Source organism: Phocoena sinus, chromosome 10 (assembly GCF_008692025.1).
Source record: "Phocoena sinus isolate mPhoSin1 chromosome 10, mPhoSin1.pri, whole genome shotgun sequence".
Lineage (NCBI taxonomy): Eukaryota > Metazoa > Chordata > Mammalia > Artiodactyla > Phocoenidae > Phocoena > Phocoena sinus.
This window is the reverse complement of record NC_045772.1, coordinates 71,807,048-71,827,054: the sequence shown is the minus strand read 5'-3', so window position 1 is coordinate 71,827,054 and position 20,007 is coordinate 71,807,048. Positions and strand designations below refer to the sequence as shown.

General features: G+C 36.1%; 1 protein-coding gene across 1 annotated transcript in view; it reads left to right on the top strand.

The window, feature by feature from the left end:
* Positions 1–265: 265 nt before the first annotated feature.
* Positions 266–20,007, top strand: part of PDZRN4 (PDZ domain containing ring finger 4) — a 374,557-nt gene continuing 354,815 nt past the window's right edge. The window contains exons 1-3 of the mRNA XM_032645762.1: positions 266–901; positions 3,265–3,351; positions 5,229–5,336. Of these exons, the coding sequence (XP_032501653.1) occupies positions 266–901; positions 3,265–3,351; positions 5,229–5,336 (831 nt within the window). The remainder of the gene's footprint in view (positions 902–3,264; positions 3,352–5,228; positions 5,337–20,007) is intronic.

Below are 20,007 nucleotides of genomic sequence, written 5' to 3'. Positions count from 1 at the left end.
TGGGCAGGTTGGGAGTGCGGGGTTGGGGGGAGGGAGGCCACTGGAAGTGGCGTCTATTCGTATCAATACGGCTGAGTCAGGGGACCTAGTCGGAGCCAGAAAACTTCAAGCCTAACAAACTCTGAGATCACAATCCCTCACCCTTCTCCTCCCCTCCGATGAGCCATCGCAGCGGGTGCACTGTCCCTGTGGTAGTTCGTGGGGGGACAAGGGGTTCGGAGAAAGTGGACTCCTCGTTCGCTCCCCCTTTTCCCCCATCCCTACCATGGGCTTTGCCCTGGAGCGCTTCGCCGAAGCGGTGGACCCGGATTTCCAGTGCAGGCTGTGCGGCCAGGTGCTGGAGGAGCCCCTGTGCACGCCGTGCGGGCACGTCTTCTGCGCCCGCTGCCTGCTGCCCTGGGCGGCGCGGAGGCGCCGGTGCCCGCTGCAGTGCCAGCCCCTGGCGCCGGGCGATCTGTACCGGGTGCTGCCTCTGCGCAGCCTCGTCCAGAAGCTGCGCGCCCAGTGCGACTACCGCGCCCGCGGCTGCGGCCACTCGGTCGGGCTGCGCGAGTTGGCGGCGCACGTCGAGCGCTGCGACTTCGGCCCTGCCCGCCACCGCCGCCGGGGCTGCGTCTCCGGGCCGTGCGGCCGGGGCGGCGGGGACGCGTCCGCGCGGGGGGGCTGCGGCTCAGCGCCCAGGGTCCGCCGCGGCGGGACGCCGGGAGTCCGTGGCGGCAGCGGGCGGGCGCCAGGGCCTCAAGTCCTGGCCTGGAGGCGGCGCGAGAAGGCGCTGCTGGCGCAGCTCTGGGCGCTGCAGGGGGAGGTGCTGCTCACGGCCCGCAGGTACCAGAAGAAGTTCACCCAGTACATGGCTCACGTCCGCAACTTCGCCAGGGACCCGGGCGGCGGCCGCGGCCGGGTAAGCACTGAGGGGTCGGCACCCGGGGAATGGTCGATCGGGGTGGAAAGGGGAACGGTTCTTTCTGGCACTTCAGAATTCCTTCGCAAAGTGACATCCTTCTTTATGTGGTAGGAAGAAACATTCACCGCCCTGATCATCCTATACTATTAGTATCTTTCGAGTGTATTAGTTTTGCAGTTTACAAGGATTGTCCCCTTTCCACTTATATTGGGATTGGAAAAGAGTTAAACAGATTAAATTCCAACTTTTCGTCGGAGAACGAAGAATTAGGAAAACTCCTTTTCCCACCCAGACCCTTGCTTCCCATCTTTCACTCTCCTGCCTACCCTCTCTGCGTATTTTTTGTACCTTCGGCCTCGGCCTGAAGCCAGTTAGAGAAGGAAAGCCAGGTAGCGAGGACCTCTCCTAACCTGCCTCCCTCTCCCGCTGGCTAGCATCCCGGGACGTGTCATTCCCACACCTTTGGCTATGCATGACTTAGTTTCCCTACCAAACCACCCATATCAGCCACTTTGTACTCAGCACAGGGACTCAGGGATACGGGAAACCAGGATAACTTGGAGTTAAGAAATTAAGAGATAGGATTTCTTAGACCTGCAGGGTTCTTTTCATCACCCCGACCTTCCCTAAATAGTTCTTAAGTGCTTCCAGATTTCATTATTAGTGGAACGTGAGTGGGTGAGTGTGAGACTTGGGGAACCTAATCTGAGAGCTCATATATATCTGCGCTCAGACTAGCCGTGTGACCTCCCGGGATGTTTCCCTTCTTTGTCGAGGTTGCTGGCCCTGAACTGTGTTCATGGACTGCCGGCTTTCTGACGGAATAAACAAGCCTCTTTGCAGCGGCTCGTGACAAGAGGCTTGTTTATAAAGATGTTCCTTCTCTTCTGAAGGACTTCTGCACAGTGTTTGACATTGTTGGCCGCTGCCATGGTGAGCAGGGATTTAGCAGAACTTACACTCCGTTCAAGGAGCTGTTTTCATTCCCCAACCTCCTGGGGAGGAGCAACCCAGGGTGATGCCCATTTGGAACTGCTTTGCATAGCCTCCAACTCAGGCACCGAATTTAGAAGCTTCTGTCCTTGAACCTTAAAAGGATTATTGAAGTGTGAGAGGCTGAACTGTTTCTACTCTGATAAACGGAAGCACACACTTATTAAAAGTTTGGATGCTCTCTATGATTCTTTCTCTCTCATATTTACATCCACATAAATTTACAAAAATGGGAGGACCAGAGAGAAGCACAGAAGTATGGTCTGTAATACCAGTTCAGGGTTCAAGGTCTTGGGGAAGCAGTGGTTGGTGGAAAGGAGCAAGGCTAGATTATATGACAGAGAAGTCCATGCAACAAGTCGAGAAGTCAAGCTGTGGTTCTGAGAAGTGAGGCAAAACTGACCATGATCTGCAGACTGCTTACCAAAAGGCTTCGTGCTGCTCAGTAATGTTTTCCCACTACCAGCAGGGGCTGCTGTGCACACTGCCTGGGAAAAGTTCCTGGGAAAAGGTGGTGATGATGGTAGCAGTGGTGATGATGTTTATGGAAATTTATCATTCTGAAGTTATTGCCAAATATGTAATTTCCTAGAATAGTTAATAATATGAATAACCATGATTAAAATTCATATAGCCTTGCACTATTTCATCTTATGTTTAAATTGGTCTTTTTTAACAAGCATGTTTGTAGATATAATTCCTGTTTGTTTAACTGTTATTTGGCCATCAGGAAAGCAATACATACTGCTTTAGTTAGCATAAATCCTCTCTTTTTAAAATTCTGCAAAACCAAATAAAAATACCATTTAAAATTACGATTACTGTAACCTACAAAATCCTGTATTTCAGTAGCAATGTGAATATTACTGTTGAAATAAATTTATAAATAGCTCACTATTATTTACATCCCTTAAGATTTTCCAAAGTGAAATTATTACATAAAATATTTCTTAGATTCTTTAACAATTTATTTTACTCATCTGGGGGGATGAACCTTACCATGGGCTAATGGAGGGAAAAAATAAGGATACCTGCATGGTCGAATCAGAAATCTGTTTAAGTTACAGTGGAGTCAGAATCAGATGCTGAGTTAGGATAAAAGCTGCATGTATAAACATGCAAAGCCATTTAGTCATTTTTGAAAATAGTTATTTTTCTCACATGCATGGTTGTTCCTTCAAATACATACTTTCAAAGTAAATTCAGGAAGAAATTAACCTCCCAAATTCAGCCATCCTTAATTTTAAGATTTTAAGGTTTTCTCTTTTTCAAGTCAATTTATTTACAGTTAAAAAACACCTTTATTGTAGCATTTTTTTTCTTTTATATTTTTTAACTAGTCAGTTATTTTATCCCTTTTCTTCTAGGATGGAGAGCATAAGCCATTCACTATTGTGTTAGAAAGAGAAAATGACACTTTGGGATTCAATATTATAGGAGGTCGACCAAATCAGGTAACCCACCCTGTTAATGCATAACTCACTCTTTGCTTAAAATAATAGAAGACTTAGCTTTCATTTGTGGATTTTAAGTAAAAAAAAACAAGCAAACAAAAAAAAAAGAAGGTTTAATCTTTAAAATAGTGCTTGTCATCAAAATGCAAATGTTCCAGTATAAATATTCCAGAACAAACCGAGAATTTTTTTGAGAAAAATAAAACAACGGCTAACAAACTTTGCTACTTAAAAAAAAAAAAAGAGTACATTTCACATTTTACCTACATCATACAGCCCTGTTGGCAAATTTCTTAAATAAACCTATTTCACAATAACACATATAGGCAATTTCTATTTGATAATCTTAGACAGGTACATTGCTTGCTTGTACCTCTTATTTATTATGTCAAATTGGTCAGTTTTCAGATGCTAACACAGACCAGGCAGTTTATAAAATATCTTGAATGAATGAATGAAGAGTTAAAATAAGTTGAAATGAGGGATAATTGTTTTCACAATTACATAGGTAATACCATGTCTAAAAAAGATAGTTGATTTGATATACTTTTGGCTCCCCAAATCAAATTTTTTATTAAATTGAATGAATAATTTTTTCTACATTGATGCCAATTGTTTTCAAAATGCATGAGTTAATAAACTTATACCAAATACTGTAGTTGCAATGTTCTTTCATATCCTTCAAATAGTACATAAACTTAATTTTCATCTTAACTAGGAAAGGTAGTGAAATTTTAAAAAAATCATGTTCTTTCATTTTCCAATCAGCTGCCATGAAAGTTTTGCATCCTGCATTGCAGACGTTGGCCACAGAAACTGTCTGAGCATTGTTGGACATATGCTGTGTTCAGGCCAGGATGGCAATGACATATTTCCTCTTTGTATTCAGCATTTCGAAAACCTAGCAACTAATGACTGCTGTATTCTGTTTCTAGAACAGTTGCCATTTATTATGAAAAGATAAAAGTCTTTTCAGCATATCATTTTTGTTTTCTTTTCCCCTAAGGAATATTTTTATAAATGCTAGTAGGGTGTTTGACATTTAGATGACACTAGACACTTTTAAGAGCCTCTTACAATTCATGTTAAAGAAGGCTGATTAAGGAGAAATAATTTTGTTTAACTTGCTATAAAGCAAAATGACATTTTAAATTATACAGTGTATTATTATAGAATGTTGGACATTTTCCCTAAATAAGTTTTGCAGGGTAATTGGTTTTCTGTGACTTGCTAAAATGTCCTATATGTATGATATTGGCTATGTGTTTGAGGTTTAATTAATCATTAGTCTCATTGTACCTGGAACTGTGTAAAGATTAGCTTTGAATGGGTTCTCCTACAATTTGGAGTTGATCTTTTGGGATTTTATACTTGAGTAAGCTCCTAGTCTCCCCTGTGAATAGATACAGTCAGAGCTATATTTCCAAATCTGTCACATCGTGAGGCTAAGTTATATTTTCAGAACTATGACCACATTTCAAACCAATTATATAGTTAGGCTGGATATGCTTTTTGTTTTCTTTAACTTATAGCCCTTTTTAATTGCTATACCTCTTTCTACATGAGACGTTTTATAAACAGTACTTAGAATCCCATTGTTATCATTGTTCATGCCCTTTCCCCATAGCTTTTATGTGTACTGAAAAACATGAGGTAACTAGATAATCTTGTCAAAGATGTTCATTCATTAAAGCTGCCATCTTGATTAATGACTATTTGGTGTTAAGTAAGTTAAAATTCAGTACCAATTCTCCAGCTAAGAAAGAGAATTGCATGTTTAGAGAGGCTTGTCAATGTTACATTTACTAAATTGTTTTTTATCCAACTTAAAATTTTGTTTACATCTTTCTTACTGCTAAAGATTTTATTTTTTAAAGGATAATCAAGAAGAAACACCAATGGAAGGAATTTATGTTTCAAAGATTTTGGAAAATGGACCTGCTGATAGAGCAGATGGCTTGGAGATTCATGACAAAATCATTGAGGTAAGACAATAATAAAGCACAAATAAGATCTGTGGAAGAAATATTTGGACATTTAAAATTTCCAAACTTATTGCTTTTCCTTGGTGTGGTACTTATTAGAGTGTATATCTAACTAGAGTGTATAACTAACCTGTTTTAATTATTAGATATTGGAATAGAAGAATGAATCACCCAAAATTTCCAAATGTGTTAATGAATATCTCCATTTTAATAAATTGCTTTTCCCCATGAATTATAAAGATAATTGTGTGATTATTAAGGGATTGATTTGTTATAACATCTCAAAAAAGGATGATAAATCTCTGCTGAAGAACACTTTTGACAAGTAAATATTATTATCTTTAAACTTGTAATTAGTATGCTATATGTAGAATTATTTATACATTCCCTTTTTACCATTTCTTAGTTTAATATGGTTATCTTGTTCATGTATCTTTTACATGAAAAAAAAAGAGAAGCAGCTATTGCAAAAACTTTGTGGGAACTCTTCATTTTCTCTAATGTACATTGTGGCTGTATTGTTTGTATTTAGGGTTGACAAAGTAAATACTCACAAGTTAGTGAAACTTGAGCTGTGATAATAGAATTTTGGGTCACTGCCATTTACTGCCTCAGTGCTTTTCAAATTTTAACTGGTTGAGATAGTATTATTTGGCGTAACTGAAAATTAGGTTAGCTTTGTCAATGGAGTTATTTCCAATGTATTAGTAAAGACATAAATAGAAATTTGGAAGGTATACTTGACTCCACTATTCTTTTGGAAAAATTCTGTTCTTTCTAGATTATATAATCATTTGTACTACCTTTCTGAATGTCCATATAAACTATCTGGATGGAGACTGTTTTTCTTTATTAAACTTTGAATAAAGTTTTAGATGTTCATTTATCATTTGTGCATTAAAAAAGTTGAATTTTGGATAATTTGACCTAGAATGAGAGTGAAGAGTAGAGAAGAGCCTATCGTTTGTTGTTGACTCATAACATTTAAAAATTAGCTGATTAGGCACTTTGGAGAAGAGAGAGGAGTCGCCTTTGGCTGAGAAACTGTGGTTTTTATCTGAAGAGGTCTCTTGCGTCAAGGTTTTCTCTTTCCAGTTTTGTAGCCAAGAAAGTATGGAGCTACTTTCACTGATGCTATCCAGTTTGTCGTGACAATTTGCCTGGTGGAAACATTTACATGCTACAGTTTCTAAAGTTAGAATTTTTCTGTTTCTACTCATGTTTGTGCAGTACTATAAAGGACAAGATAACCTAAACAAAAAATTGTTCTTTTTACTTTCTGCCTTATTGCTAGCATTTTGGTTTTTCCAGTTAAATGGAAAACAAATGCCTACATATGCTACTATTAGAAGGGCTGATGGAACTGGGTATGTATATTCAGCTAACACACACACTCACATATACTCATAACAGAAACACATACTGGGGATTTAAAAATATTTTATTCCAGCTAGGTAACAATGTTATGTATGCTTCCTTAATGTTGCATGGAAAACGAGGAAGAAGAATTTGTCTTTTATATTGTGATATAACATATTTGTTAAAAATTTACTGGTTTTGTTAATGTATAGATGTACTTTTATAAAAACTAGGGTTGATTAATCAAGTGCATCTTTATGTCTAATACTGTTACAAATATATGTCAAAATAACCTTATTTAAATAATATAAGATAAAGAGCAAAGAGATCAACCATGGAAATCTAAATTATAATTTATAACCAGCTGCAGTATTATTATTTCACCTTGATGTGCATATATTAGCTGCTAATGACAAGAGCTTGAAATTTGCTTCAATGATAGAGATTTATCAATGTATCCTTTGTGCAAGGGTAAATTGGTATTATGCATATTTTTATTATAGCTCTGTAATGAATTCATGTGACCACATTTGCAGTTAAGAAATGAGTTAGGTGGTATACATATTTCTGGAATGTTGCCTGTTAAACAGCATGAAATATTTTGCAAGGAAGATTATTAGAAATAAATCTCTTATATTTAGTTGTTCAGTGATGCCATCAACTTTTTTAAAGTGATAGATATTTGTGTGACCTTATTTCATGTACATATGTAAATAAGCATGCTTGTTCTTATGCATATATATGTGTAAATATCCCTGTGTACCAATTAAAGTAAGAAATATTTGATTCTTGTCAATTATTTTAGTTCATCTACCATTATGGTACCAGTCAACTTTACAGAGTTTATAATATTGGGAAACTGATAAGAAATATATTGATTAATTTAAAATATGCAGAGAGAAAAACAGATTTTATATTAGAGGAATTTCTTTTCCATTTTTTTGTTCTCAGTGATTTGTTTAGTGAGCTAATTTGATGGACTTTTTTTTTTTTTCAGTTTTTGAATTTCAAATGGCCTTGCTGATTTAAACCTAGTGCAACAAATAAATTTGTTTGCAGAATAAAGTACACAAATAGGTCATATATTATGAACTACCCATGTGACTTAACTCCCACAGTCTGACACATTACTAAATGCCTTGAATTCAGTGATATGTAACTTAAATAAAAAATAGAAACTGTTAGATAATTTATATTTTACTTAAATCAAGATATACTAAAAATATTTTGTGTAGTTAATTGCTTAAAGCACTCATTACAGCGTTTATGAAATAAATTTATAAAATAAATTTTCATAAATTACTCATTTAAAGGAGGAAATAGATAAGTTAAAAGTTTGGTTCTACTAATACTTAAAGAAATTTTAATAACCCTAATAAAAATATTAGCTATAACAATTTTGTTAAAATTTAACAGAAGACAAATACTCCAAAAGTATTGCTTTTTAGTATTGCACATTCTACTGAAGCTGAACTCAAGAATTATAAAAGCAAAAAATCATAGTCATGAGGTAAACCCATGTCATATTTTTCACATAATACAAGGCAAATTTATTTTTGGAGCCAGTCTCCATGAGCAGTCATGTTTACCAGTTTCTAGATGTTTACACGTCCACATTTGTTAAAATACTTATGTGTGTAGATTCAGAAAAGACATCAGTTGTGATAGTTCAGTTACATTAGGTGTCAAAGTATCACCGGAGACTGAAAAGACAGATGTTGTTAAAGACATTTTGAAACATCACAGAAGTTCACATAGACCAGGAATTCACCAGAGTCTACATCTGAATAAAAGCATCTTTTACAAGCTGTTTTTCACCCTTTCAAGGCTCAAAGGACCACAGAAGATCCTTGATACTATCAGAGGCTTTGAAACAACTTTATGCAGGCAATACCATTACAGTCCTTATCATCATGTTAGGATGCCTGAGGGGTATGTGGGAGGGAGTTGAGAGTCAAAGTTCACTGCTGCCGTCAGCAACTATTCCTCTATTATTATTTCTGTGATGCTGATAGTGGGCTACACAACTATAACCCCTAAGTGAGAAAGTGAATAGAGGGGAGGATAGTCATTCATGGCTCTTTGTTCACATTTTCTTCTCCCTCCCCCAACCCCCTTCCTGAGTTCCTACCAACGCCCTGTGACTGTGACAGGAAAGTCCATCCTTCTTTCAGCTTCTGGAGACCAGGGAGTTGGGGTGGAGTGCTGTGAAGTCTTTGAGAAGAACGATTTGAAGCAGAAAGCACAGTTTTCTTTAGTGTATACATTAAAATCTATTCTATTTATTTAGTTCGAAATTCATTATGAAATGCAACACACAAGACATTTCCATTTACTTTAGAAACAATTCCCACATGGAATAATGTCAGTGTAGCACTTTCTAGAAAGTACTGAGTTTAGTACTAGCAGAAAGAACTTTACAAACATCTCTACAAGAACTTCTTAACTATTCCAGACTGCCAACTACAATTTCTTTTAGTTCTGTAATGGTAGACATTCTGCATTCTCTATCACTACTTTCTCCTCCACTAAAGTGTCAATCTTTGGTGGTTATCATGTTTATTTGCCCAAGACTCTGCATAGTTTTGTTGTAGCTATTAACACAGGAAATTTAAATGCAGATCAGACCTAAACATTCAGGAATGCTTTTGAATCAGTTCTTCAATGTGGCACCCCTGTATGTGCCTGATGGCACAGTGTAATTTATCACTTCATAAAGCAGCCATGCTAATTTGTTTATGCATTAGAAGCATTTACAAGTTTTGTAGGTCACTTGTAAATCTGGTGGGCAATTAGAATTTTTGACAAATTGCTATTTAATTCAAACATATCACTGAATTTGTCAATAAAATATTATCCTCACACATCTTTAAAGTGTATTTTAACTGTTCAAATAACATTGACTGATTGTCTGAAAGAATTAGGAAAGAAAGCAATCCTGTTAATGCAAGTAAAGAAGTACATTGTAATGAGTTTTGTAATCATGATTACATTTGTAATACATGATTGTCATTATATAAATTGTATAATTTAATGTATCTTGAAAAGTACTGTGGTGCAGTAAGAGCATGAATTCTGAAATCAAGGAGATCTGGCTGGAATTCCTGTCCTGCCTTTTAAAACGTGTGGCCTTGAATAAGCCAGCTGTGCCTCAGTTTCTATGCCATTCATACTTATTGTGTGCACATAGTGCTTGGCACAGGGCAGATTCTTGGAACCTGCTATCAGAGCCTGATGTGTCTCATTCAGCTTATGCAAGTAGTTTTGCTCTCCAAAGCAGATAGACAATGCAGGGAGAGGAAGGGGAGTTGTATTTTTCTTTTTGAAGAATTCAGATCACTCTCTCCAGCTTTCAGCCATTCCCATTTCCATAGGCACCACAGTTTGAATGAGTAAATGTAGAAAGTTTTAAGTTGTACATTTCACCCACTCATATGGACCTCAGATGCAGAAAGGGCTGTGGGAGAAAACTTTACACTTATGATTTAATTCAGTCATTCAACAAGTATTTTACTAACTGCCTATATGTGTCAGGTGGCATACCCTATGTTGTGGAAAGAAGACTCTGCTCTTAAGTAGCCCGTGGTGTAGAGGTCCTATTTTCTGTCTATACAAGGCAAGGCAGGCCTTTATGTGAAACTACTCTTTCAATTGTTATGAGTGTAAATGGACATCACCATCTTGTCTGAGTGGAATGACACTATGGATTTATTCTAATTTTCCCATTGTCCTACAGGTAGTTCAATTCATTTTGAGACATGATAAGGGGTTAGTAAAAGAGTAGAATCTGTGGATGTAACATAGCAATGTGGTTTCAGGAGGAGGTGCAGGCCTTGAACTTGGGTCTCGGCCTTGAACTTGGGTCTCGGCCTTGAATTTGAGCTGGGTTATCTCACAAACGTTTCTCAATTTTTCTTATTCCCAGTTTTGTGCCTATAACTATGAGGGTAACAATAGCTAGTCCCTCAAATTTTCTATCCAGTTAATCATAGTATTTTGCCACTCCACTGAGTTTCCATTATTGATAAATACAGTTTTGTTTAAAATGTAGTTTTATTTTAGCTTACAAAAGAAAGGCTGGAAAGGTCTTTAAAACCTTGAGATTTAGTGTGTTAAGCACTGCTTTATCTGTTTTAAATTTATAAGATATGAGCTTTGATTTCTTTTTTTTGAGTACTAAGCTTCTGAGAAAGTAAACAGGGTCACCACATATGACTATGCAGTTTGCGCACTACATAACTGCATGTGATGTCCCTGTCAGAAGGTCTAACTGTGGCTCCCCTTTCCCCTTTTGTTCCCTGCTACAAAAATCCTCAACAGAGCACTTATAACATTTATTTTTATTTAGGTGATTTTTATTAGGTATAATTGACATACAACATTATATTAGTTTCAGGTATTTGACAGTGATTTGATATTTTGTATATATTGTAAAACGATCACCACAATAAGTCTAGTTGAAATCGTCACCATACAGTTATAGAATTTTTTCCTGTGATGAGAAGTTATAAGATCTACTGTCTTAGCAGCTTTCAAATATGCAGCACAGTATTATAACTATAGTCACCATGCTGTACATTACATCCCCATGATGTATTTATTTTATGACTGGAAGTTTGTACCTTTAGACTCCCTTCACCCATTTCCTCTACCCCTCACCCCCAGGTTTGAGAACCACTGAACAAGCTGTTCGCTGTATCTATGAGGTTTTTTTTTTTCAGGTTCTACATATCAGTTAGATCCTATTGTATCTGTTTTTCTCTGTCTGACTTATTTCACTTAGCTGATATATATATATATATATATATATATATATATCACAGTTTCTTTATCCATTCATATATCCATGGACATATATGTTGTTTACATATCTTGGCTATTGTAAATAATGCTGCAGTAAACATGGTGGTGCATACATCTTTTTGAATTAGTGTTTTTATTTTCTTTGGATAAATACCCAGAGTGAAATTTTTGGATCATATGGTAATTCTATTTTTAATTTTTTGAGGAAACTTCATAATGTTTTTCATAGTGACTGCACCATTTACGTTCCCATCAATAGTGCACAAGGGTTCACTTTCCTCTACATTTTGGCCAACATTTGTTATCTCTTGTCTTTCTGATAATAGTTATTCTAACAGATGTGAAGTGATATCTCATTGTGGTTTTGATTTACATTTCCCTGTTGTTTAGTGATGTTGAGCATCTTTTCATGTACTTATTGGCTATCTGTATGTCTTCTTTGTAAAAAAATATGTGTTTACTTCCTCTGCCCATATTTTAAGCAGATTGTTTGATTTTTAGCTGAGTTGTAGGCATTCTATATATGTTTTGGATATTAACCCCTTATCAAGTATATGATTTGCAAACATTTTCTCCCATTCAGTAAGTTGCCTTTTTGCTTTTTCTCCTTTGCTGTTCAGAAGCTTTTTAGTTTGATGTATTCCCATTTGTTTATTTTCACTTTTATTCCCTTTGCTTTTGGTGTCAAATCCCCCCAAAATTGTTGCCAAGACCAGCATCAAGAACCATATTGCCTATGCTTTCTTCTTGGAGTTTTATGGTTTTTAAGATTTTACATTCAAGTCTTTAATCCATTTTGCATTAATCTTTGTGTATAGTGTAAGACAATAGTCCGATTTGATACTTTTGCATGTGGCCGTCCAGTTTTCCCAGAACCATTTACTGAAGAGACTGTCCTTTTCCCATTGTATATTCTTAGCTCCTTTGTTGTACAGTAATTGATTATATATATGCATGGGTTTATTTCTGGGCTTTCTATTCTGTTAATCAATGTGACTGTTTTTTTATATTAGTACCATACTGTTTTGATTACTATAGCTTTGTAATAGAGTTTTTAATCAGAGAGTGTGATGTCTTCGCCTTTGCTCAAGCAAAGGTTAAGATCACTTAAGATTACTTTGGCTATTTGAGGTCTTTTGTGATTCCATACAAATTTTAGGATTGATTTTTCTTTTTCTCTGAAAAATGCTGTTTGAATCTGTAGATTGCTTTGGGTAGTATGGACATTTTAACAACAGTAATTCTCCCAATCCATGAGCACAGAATATCTTTCCATTTATTTGTGTTCTTCAATTTCTTTCCTCAAAGTCCTATAGTTTTCAGTGTACAGGCCTTTCACTTGTTCAGTTAAATTTATTTCTAGGTATTTTATTCTTTTTGATGCAGTTGTAAACATGATTGTTTTCTTCATTTGTCTTTCAGATAGTTCATTAATACTGTGTAGAAATGCAACTGATTTCTGTGTATTGATTTTGTATCCTGCAACTTTACTGAATTTACTTATTAGTTCTAACAATTTTTGGTGGTGTCTTTAGAATTTTCTATATACAATTGACTGTCTGTATACACCAGTTCTGTAACTGCAGATTCAACCGTGGATTGAAAGTAAAAAAAAAAAAAAAAAAAAAAAAAAAGTTCCAAAAAGCAAAACTTAAATTTGTCATGCACCCGCAACTATTTACATAGCATTTACATCATACCTAGAACTATTTACATAGCATTTACATTGTATTAGGTATTGTAAGTAATTTAGAGATGATTTATATATATGGGAGAATGTACATAGTTTACATGAAAATACTATGCCATTTTATATATGGGAGTTGAGCATTCACAGATTTTGGTGAGGGCTGGAGCCTAGAACCAATTCCACATGGATACCAAAAGATGACTGTATAAAATTATGTCATCTGAATATAGTGAAAGTTTTACTTTTTTTTTTTCCAATTTGCATGCTTTTTATTTAAGTTTCTTGTCTGATTGCTGTCTGATTAAATCTTCCAATACTATGTTGTACAATAACGGTGAGAGTGGGCATCTTTGTCTTGTTCCTGATCTTAGAAGAAAAGCTTTCCTCTTTTTACCATTGAATATGCCATTAGCTGTGGAACTGTCATATGTGATATTTATTATGTTGAGGTAAGTTCCCTCTGTACCTACTTGCTTGAGAGCTTTTATCATAAATAAAATGTTTACATTTTGTCAAATGTTTTTTCTGCATTTACTGAGCTGATCATATGCTTTTATCCTTCATTTTGTTAAAGTGGTTTATCACATTGATTGACTTGTGGATACTGAATCATCCTTGCACCTCTGGAATTAAGTCCCACTTGATTATGGTGTATGATCCTTTTAATGTATTGTTGAATTCAGTTTGCAAATATTTTGTTGAGGATTTTTAGATCTGTGTTTATCAGGGATATTAGCCTATAATTTTCCTTTCTTTTGGTGTCTTTGTCTGGTTTTAGTATCAGGGTAAAATTGTCCTCATGAAATGAGTTTAGAAGTGTTCCCTCCACTTCTGTGTTTTGGAAGAGTTTGAGAAAAATTAGTATTAATTTTTCTTTGAACATTTGTTAGAATTCACCAGTGAAGCAACCTGGTCCTGGACTTTTGTTTGTTGGGAGGTTTTTGATTACTGATTCAACCTCCTTACTGGTAATCAGTCTGCTCAGATGTTCCATTTATTTGTGATTCAGTCTTGGATGGTTGTATTTCTAGGAATTTACCCATGACTTCTAGGTTATCCAGTTTGTTGGTATATAATTGTCCATAGTAGTCCCTTATAATACTTTGTTTTTCTGTGGTATCAGTTGTAATGTCACCTCTTTCATTTCTGATTTTATATATTTGAGTCCTCTCAATTTTAACTTTTCAAGAACTAATTTTTTGTTTCATTGATATTTTATATTGTCTTTTTGCTCTCTATTTTATTTCTGCTCTGATTTTTGTTATTTCTTTCCTTCTGCTAAATTTTGTTCTTTTTCTAGTTTCTTGAGTTGTAAAGTTAGGTTGTCTATTTAGGATATTTATTCTTTCTTGAGATGGGCGTTTATTGCATGACCTTCATTTTTAAAACTACTTTTGCCACATCCCATAAGTTTTGGTATGTTGTATTTCCATTTTCATTTGTCTCAAGATATTTTTTTTAAATTTCTCTTTTGATTTCTTTGTTGACCCATTGGTTGTTCAGTAGCTTGTTTTGTAATTTACACATATTTGTGAAATTTCTAGTTTTCTTCTTGTAATTGGTTTCTACTTCAATACCATTTTGGTGAAAAAAGATCCTTGATGTGATTTCAGTCTTCTTAAGTTAGTTAAGACTTATTGTGTGGCCTAATGTGATCTATCTTGGAGAATGTTCCATGTGCACTTGAGAGAATGGCTATTCTGCTGCTTTTGGATGTACTGTTCTGTGTAGATCTGTTAAGTTCATCTCATCTAATGTGCCACTTAAGGCCAATGTTTCCTTATTGATTTTCTGTCTGGATGATCTATCCATTGTTGGAAGTGGGGTATTAAAGTTGCCTATTATTATTTTCTTCCTTTAGGTTTGTTAATATTTGCTTTATATATTTAGATGTTTCTATGTTGGGTGCATAAATATTTACAAATATTTAATCCTCTTTGTGTGATTAACCCCTTTATCATTATGTAATGCCTTTCTTTGTCTTTTATTTTAAAGTATATTTTGTCTGATATAAGTGTAACTACCTTAGCTTTCTTTTGGTTTCCATTTGCATGGAATATCTTTTTCCATTCCTTCAGTTTCAGTTTGTGTGTCCTTAAGTGTGAAGTGAGACTCTTGTAGGCAGGATACAGATGAGTCTTTTTTAAAATTTTATTTTATTGAAGTATAGTTGATTTACAAAGTTGTATTAATTTCTACTGCACAGCAAAGTGATTCAGTTACATATATATGTATAATATATATACACACACACATTCATTTTCATATTTTTTTTCCATTATGGTTTATCACAAGGTGAGTCTTGTGTTTTTATTCATTTAACCACTCTGTGTCTTTGATTGGAGAATCTAGTTCATTTACATTTAAAGTAATTATTGATAGTTATGTACCTATTTCCATTTTGTTAATTGTTTTCTGGCTGTTTTGTAGTTCCTCTGTTCCTTTTTTCTTCTCTTGTTCTCTTCCTTTGTGGTTTGATGACTTTCTTTAGTGGTATACTTAGATTCCTTTCTAATTATCTTTTGTGAATTTACAATAGCTTTTTCCTTTGTGGTTACCATGAAGCTTAAATATAACAATTTATATTTACAACTGTTTATTTTAAGTTGATAAAAAGTTGAGTTTGAATGCATTCTAAAGTTCTATATTTTTACACTCCCCCCACCCATGTTTTATATTTTTGATGTCACATCTTACATCTTTTTCTCTGGTGAATTCCTTAACAAATTATCATATATAATTATAGTTATTTTTAGTACTTTGTCTTTTAACCTTCATACTAGTTTTATAAGTGATTAATTCACTATCTTTACTATATATTTACCTTTACCAGTGAGATTTATATTTTCATATTTTTTCTTGTTACTAATTAACACCTTTTTCTTTCAGTTTAAAGAAGTCACTTTAACATTTCCTGTAATGCCAGTTTAATGGTGACAAACGCACTTAGCTTTTGCTTGTCTGTAAAGCTATTTATTTCTCCTTTAATTCTGATTGATAATTTTGTTGGGTAGAGTATTCTTGGTTTGAAGTATTTTTTCTTTCAGCACTTTTAATATATCACGTGAATCCCTTCTGGCCTGCAAAGTTTCTGCAGAAAAATCTGCTGATAGTCTTGTGTGTGTAACAAATTGGTTTTCTCTTGCTGCTTTTAAGATTCTCTGGTTGTCCTTAACCTTTGACATTTTTAATTATGTTTCTTGGTGTAAGTCTGTTGGGGTTCATCTTATTTGGTACCATCTGGGTTTCCTGGATCTGAATGTCTGCTTCTTCACCAGATTAGGGAAGTTTTCAGCCATGATTTCATCCAATAAGTGTTCTGCTCCTTTCTCTCTCTTCTCCTCCTGGGACTCCTATAATGCAAATGTCATTTCACTTGCTGTTGTCCTATAGGTCCCTTAAACTATCTTCACTTTCTTTCATTCTTTTTCCTTCTTGCTTCTCTGATTGGATGAGTTTCTTTGTCCTGTCTTCAAGTTCATTGATTTTCTTCTTCTGCTTTATCTGGTCTGCTGTTGAACCTTCTAGTGTATTTTTCAGTTCACTTATGGTATTCTTCAGTTCTTTTTAGTACTTGTATTTTCTATTTTTTTATCTTTTTGTGAATTTTTCACTGTGTTCCATCCAGTCTGCTCCCAAGTTTGCTAAGTGTCTTTATGATCATTACTTTGAACTTTTTATCTAGTAAGTTACTTATGTCTGTTTCATTAAGTTTTTTTTTTTTTTTTAGGTTTTATCTTATTCTTTCATTCTCTCTTTCTTCATTTTGCTTGATTCTCTGTGTTAGTTTCTATGCATTAGATGAAACAGCCACCTCTCCCATTTTTGAAGTGTTGGCCTTGTGTAGACAAACCTTAGTGTTCAAATTTGCTCTAGCTCTTGGCTGTCTCCCAAACCTTTGTGATTGTCCAAGCATCCTATTTTATTTTTAATAGCTCCCAGTGTTGCGGGTGTGCCAAGACCAGTTATTGTCCCAAAGGGGAGGCTCTCAGTCATCAACTAGATTCAGGCTGATTGGAAGCCAGACCCTCAGGCAGCATTTTTCAGAGTACACAAATATATACAGTCCTGTTGGACGACAAGTGTAAAGTCTGCTGGCCATCAGTTTCAGGTGATGTATAGGTGTCATTTGGCAGCAGCTGCAAAAATCAAGGCACCATACAAGGATATAAGCCCCTTTCTGGAAGATACCAGTGAACAGGAATGAAGCAGAGGAAGAGTGCAAAGATTATATCCACAGCATCAGTTCCCTGACAGCATCTCTGTTGGCCCCTTTAAGTATGCCAAACCAGAAGCCTGCCTCACAGGCCAAACTTCTGGATACACAACTAGGCCTCTTTCTCAGAAAGACTGGGCACGTTTCAGTCTGCTATCTGTGCAGTGCCCTGGGAATGGCAGCTTGCCAAGAACTGTCTCTCCCATTGTTACAGTCCCATGGGACCCAGGAACACAAGGCTCCCCCAGTCTCTAGAGCCAGGCAATCAAGAGGTGTTCTCTGGATGATAGCCACAAAAACTAGGGTACCTGATATAAAAACTGGGGCACCAAACACGTGTAGAAGCTTTCCTTCAGGAGTTAGGGGCACCCTGGTGTGTTTCAGAAGGACAGTACAAAAATGGCACCCTCTGAAAAAAAGAAAAAAAAAAAAGATGGCTCCCGCTGTCTTCAGTATAAAGATGGCACCTGCTTGAAATGAAAAGAAAAAAAGATGGCAACTGCCAGCTTTAGTGAAGCAGAAGGAGAGCAGAAAGATGGCACCCACAGCCTCTGCCCCTGGATAGTATCCCAGCAGGTCTCTGTCACTCAGACCAACATTTTAAAATTAGCAAATGAGTCTCTTTTAAATAAAGGCTGGGCATCTTTTTGCACAACAAAGGAAACCATAAACAAAATGAAAAGGCAAACAATGGAATGGGAGGAAATATTTGCAAATTTTGAATGATAAAAGTTTGCGCTACTCAGGATATCTGGAATTAACCCAGAGATAACGCCATCATGATTCTCAAGTGTTTATCATTTCCACCTGGACAAGCACAGTAGCTTCTTGAATAAACTTTGCCCTCACCCAGTCTCTACCACGTCAGCTCAACTTACTTACTACTGGCAGAGTTGTTATTTTTTTACTCCTTTGCTGCAGCCCCTTCATTATCATTCTATTGTCAATAGGGTAAAATCCTAATTTATCAGTGAAGCAAAAATGGACCTTCAAAATCTTTTCCAATTTTCTTTCTTAAACTCGCTACTGTAGTCACATGAAACTCCTCCCCTTTTCTCAGGTCTCTCTGCCTTTATTCCTTCTTTCCCTTTTACTTGGTATTCTGGCCTTCCCCCCACTCCACATCTCTTCTTTCCCTGGCAAATTTCTGAGTATCCTCAAGAATCCTCCACTCCTTGAAGCCTTTCACAATTCACTAAGGGGAATTATTTTCTTCTCTTCATTGCCAGTAGATTTTTATACCTCTCACTTTCATAGCACTCTTCATAAGCTTTGCTGTTTATTTATTATTTGGTGTTCTTTGCTGACAAATGTATGGATTTCTTAAAAGTGGTTTAGAATTTTATTGGACTTAATAGTTCTAGCACCCTTCCTGCTCTCAGCATTGTGTCTGGTAAACCAAAGTTTCTCTGTTATTTATCTTTGAATTATGGAATAAATGAATGGATAGACCTCAAGCTCAAAATTTTTGGCATTATGGTCTAGATCAAACGATTTTTCAGGTGCCAGGTGGGCAGCCTCTGAAGGCTAATCCCTGTTACACCCTGTTCCTTCTCTTTGCATCTTTATCACAAGGTCAATCAGAAGTTGAAAGATTCACTGTTTCTTAAGTTTTAAAATCCCTAAAATCTAGTGTAAATGGATTGAAGCAGTTTTATTTTTCTAGACTGTTTTGTCTAGCCTATAAATAGGAAAGAACTCAAGTCTGCAACACAATGTTTCAAATTCTGTTTATGTAAATGCTTGAATTGGATCTGAAGATGTGTATGTTTGCCTTCAGATTTTTTGTCATTGAACTTGAAGAACACTGGTAAAGCTTACTAAATTCACATGCTTGCCTACAAAGCAGATTTGCAGAAAATGGTACTGGACTGAACATGGAATCGAACAAAAACATGATTAACCACAGAGGAACTGAAAAGATGAAAGGTGTTATCAATGTTTCCAAACCTTGTAAATGGTTTGGTAAAAAGACAGACTTTGGAGCTTCCTAGAGCACTGCGGATGGCTGTGGAGACCCTTTGAAGTTCTCCTGACGAGAGCTGCTTGGACTAACTAACAGTAGCCCCAGCTATAAGCTTTTCTGAGGAAGCTTAAGGAACAACTCACTAAGCTTGTTGTTCGGAACTATTTAAGGCAACTTTTATAAAGTTGTGCTTTTGTAGAATACATGCTGTTGTACTCTTTGTAGATTCTGGTGCTTTTACAGAATTTTATACATATTTCTCCATTTTTTTTCTAAAATTTTGTTTTTCCTACTGCCTTGAGAAAGCATCACAGAAGAGCAAAGGGCAGCTGGCATGTGTTGGGTGGATTTGATCCTCTTAACCTATGAATTACTGTGGCCACATCACAGTCCAATGGCTGTATGGACAGTTCCTTTAATCAGCTTCCCTCCTCTTTCTTAAGCAGTTAATAGTGTTCTTATGAAGCTTATCACTCCTTTAATAATCAGCATCTCACAGGTGATTCATCACTCCTTTAATAATCAGCATCTCACAGGTGATTCATTATTATCTTCAAATAAAAAGTGCCCCAAAGAATAGACATTATTCATTATGTTTAAAATATTTTATATAATTCTATCTTGCTATCAAAGATGT